A 13,494-nucleotide genomic window follows, 5' to 3' on the forward strand; every position below is an offset into this window, starting at 1 on the left:
CACATACACAATTCCTTGCCAGAGAGTCCTTTCTTTCTACAACTGTTTTTTCCTCAAAGGATATATCTCCATCCTCATACTTTTTTTAAAAATCAAAAACATGTATTTTACTTCCCTTGCATATGGAGATGTTTCCCTTATTATTTCTAGTAGTGTTAAGCAAATGGAAACGTCAGTTATACCAGCATTCTTTAGACTGGCAAATTTATAAATACATTTTATAATTTTTAGAAGCATTATGTTTTTAATTTTCCAATGTAGCACTAACATATCCAAAATATATTACAGTTTTTCTGTAACAAGAAGCCATGAGTAGATATTTCTTTTTTTTTTTTAAGATATTTTTAAGTAATCTCTACACCCAATGTGGGGCTTGAACTTACAGCCCTGAGATCAGAATCACATGCTCCATTATGCTAGCCAGGCACCACAAGATAAACAAACCTATGTTTGGTAATTGATATTTTAGTATTTCATCTTATTTACAAATGATATAGATATTTAATGAATTCAACTTAATTCATTACTTAACCTAACTTAGAAAAACTTTAGAGTGGGGTACCTGAGTGGCTCACTCCTTAAGCAACTGCCTTTGGCTCAGGTCATGATCCCAGGGTCCTGTGGATCAAGTCCCACATTGGGCTCCCTGCTCAGCAGGAGGCCTGCTTCTCCCTCCTCCACTCCCCCTGCTTGTGTTCCCTCTCCCACTGCCTCTCTCTGTCAAATAAATAAATTTTTTAAAATGAAGAAAAACTTTAGGGTGTTAGGTTACCAAAAAGATTTGGGAGACTATTTAAAAGATTACCTAAATTTTTTATTTGATTTATATCTATTTACTTGTTCTTAATAATTATGCTTGTATTACCCATAAGAACTTCATGAGACATCAGATAAAGTCAGTCATTCTTCCAAGTTATTTTTTTTTAATTTATTTATTTGACAGAGAGAGTAGGGGAGGGGCAGAGGGAGAGAGAAAGAGAATTTTGAGCAGACTCTCCCCTGAGTGCAGAGCCTAATGTGGGACTTGATCTTATGACCCCAAGATCATGACCTCAGCTGAAATCAAGAGTTGGATGCCTAAATGACTGAGCCACCCAGGTGCCCCCTGCCAAGCTATTTTTTTTATCTGTAACAGAAATTATATTACCTTATTTGACTTTAAGTGAATTAAGGCAGAATAAAACTTTTAATTTTAATGCTGATAACTCTAAAGGCATGTCTACTTTAATATTCTTTAAAGATCTGTTTATTTTAGAGAGAGCGAGAGAATGTGCGTGTGCACATGCACAAGCGGGAGGGGCAGGGGGAGAGGGAGAGAGAATTTTAAGCAGACTTCACATGGCGCACAGAACCCAATGCAGGTCTCAGTCCCACAACTCAGAGATCACAACCTAAGCTGAAACCAAGAGTTGGCTGCTTAATGGCACTACCCAGGTACCCTAAGATATGTCTACGTTAATTAAACCAACAACCTTAAAGTAGCTTTCATATCAAATATTTACCCAGATTTTGTGAGCTTGAGAAAATATTTGTATTGGTTTCTTTCTGAGAGTTTTAGGATATCTAATCCTTACCGGTGTTTGCCTTTAAACCAAGTAAACAGAGCTCTTTTACAAATTAATTTTAGCAATACCATCCAGAGGTAGAAAAATACCTCACACTTAATACATACATAGAGAAAGAGAGACAGACAGATGCACACAAAGACCCTATAGTTACTAATATTTACAGATAAGATTTTTTAAGATTTGTATTTGTCCCTAGGATTACTCTTAAGGAGGTAATGCTAGAGTTTGGGAAAAGAGCTCCTTTGCAGGTTTGTATTTTTAAAAAGTCTTCTTTCCCTTTTTTCTCTCAGTATCTGGAGATTGTGGGCTTTGTTTACATTTCTAAGACTTAATAAGACGTAAACTTCATGGGACAGGGAAAGAATGTAAGTTCCTTCAGGAAGGACTCTGCTTTCCTAGAGCTAAAAATTTACAATCTGTTTGAGATAAACAGGGGAAGTTTTGGGATTGGTAAAGAAATAGGTATACTCTGAATTGCTTCTAGAGCTATATTTCTAGTTTTATAAATATTGCAGGATAAGGACAATTGCTTCACTTCCTCCAGGAACTGGGTTGCAACTTAAATGACATTATAGGTTGATCTATCTACTCAACTCTGTTATTCTCAGTTTCCTTCTTTTTCCCCTGGGGACATGGTTCTAATTTTAAATATTTCTGGTGGTACAGAATAACAACCCATGGGTGTAAGAAAGGTCCCCAAAGAGGGTGCAAAGGATATTACCTTCCCAAGATCTAAAGTCACTCCAAATGATAGCCACAAAACCAAAATCTGCATGTCCCATGCGGACAGAAAGACAAGCCCCGTCATGTAAAACTAGAGAAACGAGAAGGCACTACTGGGGGAGAAAGGATCAATAGTCAGTGGGTCTGGATTTGGAAAGGAAGGGACAATGTGAAATTTTATTTTCCTCTCTAGACTGCGCACTACAGACAGAGATTTGAAAAGAACTGGTTCAGGTAAGAATTTTCACCCTTTGTTTTCTTTCACCCTCTCTCTCTCTTTCTTTCAAGATTTCATTTTTAAGTAATCTCTACACCCAACATGGGGCTCGAATTTACAATCCCAAGTTTTTCCAGGATCCCCTCTGTAGGCTCTGGTATCTACCAGACTTTCTCCTTTGCTGTTTGAGGGAATAACGTAGCAGTTTCACCAGAAAATCCCTCCGTTTCAATGACTCTGGGACGGGCCCATATGGGGTCCTCCTATGAAGTAAATACAGGGGTGTATGTAAGGCCAATGTGGTGGAGTTTTGTTTATGGTTGTGTAGTCTTTTCAGAGTGGAAAAAAAATCAGACAAAGGATTAGTAGAACGAGTACTCCAAGGAGGATAAAGGGGAGCAACAGGAACTACGTTGGTCTTACAGTCTTTTGTTTTGGGCACCTCTTCTCCCTTTTTCACTAGCCTTTCGCAATGAGTCTTTTAATGAAGCAATATGGGAATTCTACAACCTTTTAGAGGCTTCTGCTTGCCAATGAAAAAAGATATCCCATTCTGTTTAATTTGGGAATCCTTCCTTTCAAGTGCACTTCTTAAATGATTTTATCAAATTGGAACAGTCCCCATAATGACCACTGTATTTCTAGGTTGTAATTCTCTGGAAGGCTGGAGCAGTTTGGTAGGATTCTCAGCACAAATAGAGTTAACCTATATTTCTGTCCAGCTGCATCTAGCTACAAATGGGGTGCAACTCATATTTCTGTCTGGACTTATTTGACCTGACAGTTAATGAGCCAAGTTTCCCAGGACACTAAACAAGCTTGGTAAGATTTTGCCATTTTTGCAAGATACCTACAACTTCTATAACTACAGTTATTAGACATAAAATAAACAGATGCACTGAAAGGTGGCATGCTTTGACACTTTATAATTTAAGGATTCCATTAGCTAAGGCTTGAGTTCTCAGAGCCAAACTAATACCTAAAAGGGATGGGCTACTGGGCCGGGGATCTTGCATGTTTTACAGAGTACCTCATCATATAGAGGTTTTCTTGAGGTTGGTGGCGAACTTGTATCAATCTAACCCATTTTCTTGAGGTGGTAAGTGCTCTAATAGCCTTCAAATGCTCACCCTGTGCCCACCAATTTTTCCAGTTTTTTGATCTCTGAGATCCCTGTTAGTGATAGCCTTTATCTACACAAAACAAGACAAATATGCGCACCTTAATGTATAAGCGACAACCAAGAGATGTTACTATGTCCCGGCCAAGAGAAGGCCCTGCGCTCACCACAGACAATTCTTGTGGAATCTTGCTGGGGTTTTCCAGCAATTTCAGGGGAATTATGGTCTGAAAGGCTAGGGATTTGCCTTTGGGCAGACATTTTTCCCAGCTCAGCTGGACTCTAGGCAAAACTGCCAGCTCTGGATAACCATCTGGCAGTTCAGGCTGTAAAGGAAGGCCAATTACACTGGGGGAGCTTGAATGTACTAAGAGTGGAGCTCTGAACTAAAAGGGAACTTGCCCATAGCCCTCAGGAACAGCAAGAAACACATGAATTCAAAGGGTTCATGGGGTGCCATGCCTGTGTTTCTCATTGTCCCCGGATGCTGCTGGAAGTTGGCTTTGGATCTTGTTGCCGCCTGCCACCAAATCTGTTAAATAACAATAATTCAACCAAGGAAATTTTCTTTTCTTTTTAAAAAGATTTTATTTATTTATTTTAGAGAGAATGACAGAGAGAGCCAGAGAGCATAAACACGGGGTGGGGGAGAGGCAGAGGGAGAAGCAGACTTCCTGCTGAGCAGGGAGTCCAATGAGGGACTCGATCCCTGGACCCTGGGATCATGACCTGAGCAGAAGGCAGACACTTCACTGACTGAGTCACCCAGGCACCCTCAACTGAGTAAATTTTAAAGATCTAACTAGCTTTATTAATCAATTCATGAATTAGATGGCATCCCATCTAGCAATTACGGGGAGCACCAAAGAGCTACAGAAAAGGAAAGTCTTTTTTTTTTTTAAGTAGGCTCCACCCCCATCATAAAGCCCAACGTGGGGCTTGAACTCATGACCCTGAAATCAAGACCTGAGCTGAGATTAAGAATTGGTCACTTTACCGACCAAACCACCCAGGTGCCCCAGAAAAGGAAAAAATGAAATTATTAGCAAAAAAAATCCATTGTTTTAGGTAAGGCTGCTCTAAGGGGAAAGAAAAGGGCCTACCAGAAACTTTCCTAGTGCTGATGGAAAAGTTCCGCGTTGACAGGTAAGGGTTACATTTCTGGGGAATTAAAACTGCAGTTAGGGAAGGTATTAAGTCTTGGTTTAGGCTGCCATTTTAGGCCTACTGTTTTCTTTCACCCTCTCTCTCTCTCTCTTTCTTTCAAGATTTCATTTTTAAGTAATCTCTACACCCAACATGGGGCTCGAATTTACAATCCCAAGATCAAGAGCTGCATGCTCCACCAACTGAGCCAGCCAGGTGCCCCCTCTTACCATTTTAACAATGTATAGTAATATTTTAAGGACCAAAGCTCACCTAAAGAACACTTTGTCACTAAACTTCGACTGTTCCAGCAATACCTTTATCTAAACCTGAGCCTACCATGAGGTTGATTAAGACTGACCCTCTCTAAATAACCAGGAATTTATAACTTGGAAATAAACTCACCTTCTCTCACCTGATTCCTCCATCTACTATGGCAATCATCCACCTGGGAAAGATGGTCTATATTTCCTGCGTAAGCTATTACAGGAAACCAAAGTCAAGGCTGGAGTTTCCGCAGAGCCCCTCAACCAGGGGGCAAACCTTGAAATTCTCTAAGTTCTAGATCTTTCATCCAGACAGAAAGAGTACAATCAAGAAAGAACCTCAAAAACCCGAAATAATTAATTTTTCACTCTTCTATAGTTTCTCTACTGGTCTATGTTGGCTAAGGATTTTATAAACTATAAATACAACATTTTATTTATTTTAAGTTGCCTTGTCACTGTTTGGTTATACTGTATCAAATACAAACTAAGCAATGGCCCTATCCTTTGTCTTTCGTCTCAGAGTTATCAAATATAAGCCACACATTATTCAGAATACAACATTTAAAAAAATTTAACAGTTTTCTGAAAAACAATATATATAAAAAAGTCAGAAAAGATCAGAAAGTGCTTTCATGTCAGAAGACTGGCCCAGTGGGTCCCCTTACCAGAATACAGAAAATACTCCTGATTATATCCAGGGCACATTAACTTAAAAAAGAAAAAAAATACTTTAATTTTATTCTGCAAGGACCTCTAATGCTCTTAAATATAATCCCAACTATCCATATATATATTATTTAGTTTATACTATGCATGGAGAAACCCTCAAGTTTTCTACTTACCAAGGCCACTATTGGTATAGGCACACCAAATATCTCTTCATCCACTGATCCAAAATTGTGGCTTCAAACAAAATTGATTAAAAAGTCAGTCACAGCTCTAGAAACATTAATTCTCAAATTCAGCAAATTGATTTGTAGACCAAAAAGTTATATAATGAACATACAAGCACCTCAAACAACAACTAACAAAATGCTTTCCCCACTAAGGCAAAATGAATTCAGGGACAATTTTGCTAGTTTCTATAACTGATGTTCATTATTACCTTGTATCCCTCACAGGAGGCAGCATAGACAGTGGTACTGAAAGCAGGGAAGCAAGGATCCTGCTCCAGTGCATCTGAGCATAAAAATATGTCATCAGAATCCAAACTAAATTATACAAAAATTGTGATTCAAAAGGAAAAAAAAACAACAACTTTACCTTAAAAGGGTCAAATAGTCCAGTTGCACTGGCATTTGAAAAATCTGTGGCAAATTCAGAACCTGAATTCACATTGAAGATATTATATTATCAAGTAGTATCAATCAACAGCTATCCCTCTATCCCTAGTTTATAATCTAGACCTCTGTCTGGCCTCAAATTCATTCCAAAATGTGTATTTCCAGTGCAAAGTCTCCAAAGCAATTTCCCACTTAATCTTTTTGAACTTTTATAGTTTACGAAATCTCTTTCATATACATTGTCATATCGTGATCCCCAGTTTATTTTGTTATTTCTTTTAAAGATTTATTTATTTGAAAGAAAGAGAGAGAGAGAGAGAGAGCACTCGAGTTGGGGCAGGAACAGAGGGAGAGAATCTCAAGCAGACTCCCCACACAGGTAAAGACTGACCTCAGGGCTCTAACTTATGACCCTGAGATCATGACCTGAGCCAAAACCAAGAGTTAGAGCTTAACTGACTGCCACCAAGGCATTCTGATCCCCAGTTTAAGGATAAGGAAAGGGGTTCAAAGGTGTAATATGATTGCCTATAGTTACCCAGCTGCAAAGGACAAATTTGTTACCCTACTCGAGTCTTTACCACTTTTGAAATTAAAACTGTTCCTCCATCTTGTGTTTGAGGTCTCATCACAATTTAAAAATCACCCTCACCTTACAAATCTAAAATTTATCTACCTTTACTATAACATGTAGTTACTCCAGTACCAAGGAGCAGTATGTCTGGGATAAGGGAAGGGGAAAAAAAGTAACCTCCACTTTTTTAGGTGAATCATTTCTATCAATCAAATTTCAGTTACTTGAAATAGATCTATCAGATCATCTTTACCTTTTGTGAGCTTATGTAACAACCAGGTATCAATAGTCCCAAAGCAGCAATTATCTTCTTCAACTGCATTTTGCACCTAGAAAACACAACGTCACAAAACTGACTCAAAAAGGCTAAATTAGGGGTGCCTGGGTGGCTCAGTGGGTTAAGCCTCTGCCTTCGGCTCAGGTCATGATCTCAGGGTCCTGGGATCAAGCCCCACACTGGGCTCTCTGCTCAGCGGGGAGCCTGCTTCTCCCTCTTGCTCTGCCTGCCTCTCTGCCTACTTATGATCTCTCTCTCTCTCAGTCAAATAAATAAATAAAATCTTTTTTTTAAAAGGCTAAATTATGAAGTGTATGATTAAGTGCCAATCAGTAAATACAATATAATCCCATTTTTTGATAAGAATGAATATATATAAAGAAATTATTTTTAAAATATACCCCAAACAGTTCTAAGCAATTACTGTAAGGTAAAAAGGGATTTAATTTTATAAGAAGCATGTGTTACTTTTGTGATGAAAAAACAAAGTAAATATACATATTTTTAGCTTAGACATATGAATATGTCTACACAAAGTCTAAAACAGGATGGTATACTATGATTACAGTTCAAATCCAACTCACTGCCTATTTCTGTACAGCAAGTTAAGAATGGTTTTTAAATTGTATAATTGTTTTTTTAAAAAGAATACTTTGTGACATATGAAAAATTATATGAAATTCAAATTTCAGGGTCCATAGATAAAATGGCACTGGAATGTAGCCATGCTCACCTGTTTCTGTGTTATTTATGGCTGTATTCGCACTACAATGGCAGAGAAGTTGTGACAGAAACCTTATGGCCTTCCAAGTCTAAATTATGACTATCTGGCATGTTAAAGAAAAATGTGCTAATCCTTAGCATAAAGCATGCCAAAGGAAACAAAAGTATCACAACCTCTTTAAATTAGCCAACAGAGACGATGAAATGATTGTTGAGATATCTTTTTTTTTTTTTTAAATAGGCTCTATACTCAATGTGGGGTGCAAACTCACGACCCAAGATTAAAAGTGGCATGCTCTACTGACTGAGCCAGCCAGGTGCCCTGAAGTATTACTAACATAGTGGAAACCATGCCCTTTATCATAATTCACCACCTCGCCAACTCATTTGTCCTTCAAGACTAGCAGCTCCTGGCTTTGTCCAAGCCAGCACTCTACGGAAATCTTCTAAACCTTATCTCACATCATTACTTCCCTGTTAGATCCTCAGCTCCTTAAGAGCAGGACTACATTGGTAAGTCCAACACCTAGGAGGGTTCCTGGCATATAGCATATGCTTAAAACATGTCTCCTAAATAAATGAGATAAAAGAATAGCAAATGAATACATTTAAGGGTGAATTATATTTCAACAGCAGAAAGGATCAATAAAATGAAAACATGTGACATAAGCTCCAAAAAAGAAGTCATTTGTAGATTATTTATAACAAATATTTGAAGATTCCATTCAGGTTTTATACCACTTAAATATGGAGTGCTTAAAGTAATATTACTTTATTTCAAATTCTTTTTAAATTTAGAAACTGCAATTCTAAAATTTGTTCCATATCAGAGAAAGATTAATCTGCATTTCAGTAAGCAGCAACAATGCCTGACAAGTAGTAAGTTCATCTGTTCCTTCAAAAAAACATTTGAGGGGCGCCTGGGTGGCTCAGTGGGTTAAAGCCTCTGCCTTCGGCTCAGGTCCTGATCCCAAGGTTCTGGGATCGAGCCCCGCATCGAGCTCTCTGCTCAGCAAGGAGCCTGCTTTCTCCTCTCTCTCTGCCTGCCTCTCTGCCTACTTGTGATCTCTGTCAAATAAATAAATAAATAAAAACATTTGAGAGTCAGGTCCTCTGATAGGCCCACTCAAAAACAGAGTCCATATTAGGGCTTCCCAAACTTGCTTTCGGTTAAGACTCCAAATAGCTCTACCCTGTAAGTAAGGGTAAACTAGAAAGACAGGCTCTCACAGGAAATGAAGCTGTTTTGAATCACCTCAATCACTAACCTGGGTTGAAGTAATCCTTGTGCCTAGAAGAATGGAAGAAACAGGGCACCTGGGTGGCTCAGTTGGTTAGGCAACTGCCTTTGGCTCAGTCATGATCCTGGAGGATCAAGTCCCACATGGGACTTCCTGCTCAGCAGGGAGTCTGCTTCTCCCTCTGACCCACTACCCTCTCATGCTCTCTATTCTCTCTCTCAAATAAATAAAAAATCTTAAAATAAATAAAATAAAATCACAAGGAGAGATCACTATTTAGCTACTAAAGTGGCTAAAATTAAAAAAAACACTGATAATACCAATTATGATGGTACATGAAATATGAAGTCCTCTCATTGATTGATGGTGGGTAAATAAATTATCAAAAACTGTGGGAAAATTTTGGACATTATCCACTAAAAGTGAAGAGAGATATACATACACATTCATGCCCTAAAAACCCCATTCTCATATATAAATACAGCAGAAATGCTTTTATATATACTCCAAAGACAGCATTATTCATAATAGCCCCAAAATAGAGATAACTCAAATGCACACGAACAGAATGGATAAATGGATAGTGATAAAATCATATACTGAACACTAAATAGCAATGAAAATATAAGAAAATTAATTTACACATTAATACAAATTTTTTAAAAATTCAGGTAAAACTACAGTGTTGAGGAAAAAAACACCTAAGTAAAAAAGTAAAAGTTGAAAGAAAATGGGATGCATAGTATCACAGTGTTCTATTTCTTGATTCAAGTAGTGTTATACAGATGTTTGCTCCACAATCAATGAGTGGTAAATTTTTGTTTTGTCTGTTTTCCTATATGTATTATGACTTACAATAAAAAGTTAAAAAAAAAAATAGAGTAAAGATTCCTGTATTCCATCCCAATATGTAGTGGACACTTAATTTTCCCTCAAATAATCTATTGTTATTCCTTTACTTTTTATTCCCTATAGTCCACACACACACACACACACAAACACACACATACACACACAATCTTTCCTTACCTCAACCAAGTTCTGTAAAATCCAGGCCAATCTCAAAGAAACATGCTGGTTTGTGAAACTGAACAAACTGACTGTTAAAAATCGTTTATTTCTAGTAAAAAAGTGCAGCACTCGGCAGAAATTCTGTAATAGCTATTAAAAAAAGACATTTTAGGAAAATACATTTAATGATGTTTGATATTTCTATATTAATTCTACACACATGAAAACAAACCCAATAACAAACGAATCATTCAACTACTTATAGGATTTTTAGCACTTAAAGAAAAGAAGTAAAGTAATATTACTCTAAGTGGATAATTTGTATTCTAACATATGAAATGTAACATATCTACTATGACTTTCTTTAGCAAACACAAGAAGTTCAAGATAAAGTCTTTTAAAATAAAAGGGAGAGAGTCAAGGGAGAAGGTTATATTCTGATTAGAAACATATTTTTAGTGAAGTCAGTATTAAACCATAAGGGAAACTCCCCTACACATTAAGTACCTAAAATGTGGGGTATATGATTTCATTTAATACTATCTGTACTTATCTCAATCAAAGCTGAAATATATATAGTTTAAAATATACTTCTTAGTAAGCAAAATCTTAAATTAAAATGAAAAAGTCTTTCATAGAAAGCCAGCTTTGAGTTTTAAAGTTTGTCAGAGTAAAAAATAAATAAATAAATAAAAGAATAAAAACTTTATCCTGCCACCTACTATAAGAATGCAGATGGAGGGGGAGGAGTCAAGATGGCGGAGAAGTTGCAGGCTGAGACTACATCAGGTAGCAGGAGATCAGCTAGATAGCTTATAAAACCATTGCAAACACCTACAAATCCAATGGGACATTGAAGAGAAGAAGAACAGCAATTCCAGAAACTGAAAATCGACCACTTTCTGAAAGGTAGGACCGGCGGAGAAGTGAATCCAAAGCGACGGGAAGATAGACTGTGGGGGGAGGGGCCGGCTCCCGGCAAGCGGCGGAGCAACGGAGACAAAATCAGGACTTTTAAAAGTCTGTTCCACTGAGGGACATCGCTCCAGAGGCTAAACCGGGGTGAAGCTCACGCGGGGCCAGCGTGGCCCTAGGCCCGCAGGGTCACAGAAGGATCGGGGGTGTCTGAGTGTCGCAGAGCTCGCAGGTGTTAGAACGGGGAAGCCGGCTACAGAGAGCCAAGGAATAAGCTCTCAGCTCGGAGTTACCTTGAACTGGTCGCAGGCTGGGTGAGCTCAGAGTGCGGCCACAGGCCAAGGAGACGGGAGTGATTGGGCTCTTTTCTCTGAGGGCGCACTGAGGAGTGGGGCCCCGAGCTCTTGGCTCCTCCGGGCCAGAGACTGGGAGGCCACCATTTTCATTCCCGTCCTCCGGAACTCTACGGAAAGCATTCAAGGGACAAAAGCTCCTGAAAGCAAACCCGAGCAGATTACTTAGCCTGGCCCCTGGAAAGGGCGGCGCAATTCCGCCTCAGGCAAAGACACTTCAGTGATTTAAGAATCACTACAACAGGCCCCTCCCCCAGAAGATCAACAAGAAATCCAGCCAAGACAAAGTTCACCTACTAAGGAGAGCAGCAGAATTCCAGTGGAAGAGAAAGCAAAGCACGGAACTCATGGCTTTCTCCCCATGATTCTTCAGTCTTGCGGTTAATTTAATTTTTTTTAATTTTATTTTTTTCTTCTTCTGCTAAATTTTTTTTAACTTTTACCCTTTTCTTTTTTAACATTTTTTTACTAGTTTATCTAATATATATATTTATTTATATTTTTTCTTTATTTGTTTTCTTTTTTAAATTTTTTTTTTCTGAACTTCTTTTTATCCCCTTTCTCCCTCCCACAATTTGGGGTCTCTTCTGATTTGGTTAAAGCGCATTTTCCTGGGGTCTTTGCCTCCCTTTCAGTATTTTGTTCGCTCCTTCATATACTCTTATCTGGACAAAATGACAAGACGGAAAAACTCACCACAAAAAAAAAAAAAGAATAAGAGGCAGTACCAAAGGCTAGGGACCTAATCAATACAGACATTGGTAATATGTCAGATATAGAGTTCAGAATGAGGATTCTCAAGGTTCTAGCCGGGCTCGAAAAAGGCATGGAAGATATTAGAGAAACCCTCTCTGGAGAGACAAAAGCCCTTTCTGGAGAAATAAAAGAACTAAAATCTAACCAAGTTGAAATCAAAAAAGCTATTAATGAGGTGCAATAAAAAATGGAGGCTCTCAATGCTAGGATAAATGAGGCAGAAGAAAGAATTAGTAATATAGAAGACCAAATGACAGACAATAAAGAAGCTGAGCAAAAGAGAGACAAACAGCTACTGGACCACGAGGGGAGAATTTGAGAGATATGTGACACCGTAAGACAAAACAACATTAGAATAATTGGGATTCCAGGAGAAGAAGAAAGAGAGAGGGGAGAAGAAGGTATACTGGAGAGGATTATTGTAGAGAATTTCCCTAATATGGCAAAGGGAACAAGCATCAAAATCCAGGAGGTGCAGAGAACCCCCCTCAAAATCAACAAGAATGGGTCCACACACCGTCACCTAATAGTAAAATTTACAAGTCTTAGTGACAAAGAGAAAATCCTGAAAGCAGCCCAGGAAAAGAAGTATGTAACATACAATGGTAAAAATATTAGATTGGCAGCAGACGTATCCACAGAGACCTGGCAGGCCAGAAAGAGCTGGCATGATATATTCAGAGCACTAAACGAGAAAAACATGCAGCCAAGAATACTATATCCAGCTAGGCTATCATTGAAAATAGAAGGAGAGATTAAAAGCTTCCAGGAAAAACAAAAACTGAAAGAATTTGCAAACACCAAACCAGCTCTACAGGAAATATTGAAAGGGGTCCTCTAAGCAAAGAGAGAGCCTAAAAGTAGTAGATCAGAAAGGAACAGAGACAACATACAGTAACAGTCACCTTACAAGCAATACAATGGCACTAAATTCATATCTCTCAATAGTTACCCTGAATGTTAATGGGCTAAATGCCCCAATCAAAAGACACAGGGTATCAGAATGGATAAAAAAACAAAACCCATCTATATGTTGCCTACAAGAAACTCATTTTAGACCTGAAGACACCTCAAGACTGAAAGTAAGGGGGTGGAAAACAATTTACCATGCTAATGGACGTCAGAAGAAAGCTGGGGTGGCAATCCTTCTATCAGATCAGTTAGATTTTAAGCCAAAGACTATAATAAGAGATGAGGAAGGACACTGTATCATACTCAAAGGGTCTGTCCAACAAGAAGATCTAACAATTTTAAAAATCTATGCACCTAACGTAGGAGCAGCCAACTATATAAACCAATTAATAACAAAATCAAAGAA

The 13,494-nt window shown here is 38.2% G+C and overlaps 1 protein-coding gene across 3 annotated transcripts in view; it reads right to left on the reverse strand.

Annotated features, from left to right (window-relative positions):
• The window catches only part of GK5 (glycerol kinase 5), an 84,764-nt gene that overhangs the window by 42,090 nt on the left and 29,180 nt on the right, over positions 1-13,494 (reverse strand). For all 3 annotated transcript variants that reach the window (XM_032852390.1, XM_032852391.1, XM_032852392.1), the window contains 5 exons: positions 10,171-10,302; positions 7,154-7,229; positions 6,307-6,368; positions 6,149-6,222; positions 5,886-5,946 (listed from right to left, as the gene is read on the reverse strand). In XM_032852390.1, coding sequence (XP_032708281.1) covers positions 5,886-5,946; positions 6,149-6,222; positions 6,307-6,368; positions 7,154-7,229; positions 10,171-10,302 — 405 coding nt within the window. The remainder of the gene's footprint in view (positions 1-5,885; positions 5,947-6,148; positions 6,223-6,306; positions 6,369-7,153; positions 7,230-10,170; positions 10,303-13,494) is intronic.

Source organism: Lontra canadensis, unplaced genomic scaffold, assembly GCF_010015895.1.
Source record: "Lontra canadensis isolate GAN:19392208 unplaced genomic scaffold, GSC_riverotter_1.0 scaffold6, whole genome shotgun sequence".
Lineage (NCBI taxonomy): Eukaryota > Metazoa > Chordata > Mammalia > Carnivora > Mustelidae > Lontra > Lontra canadensis.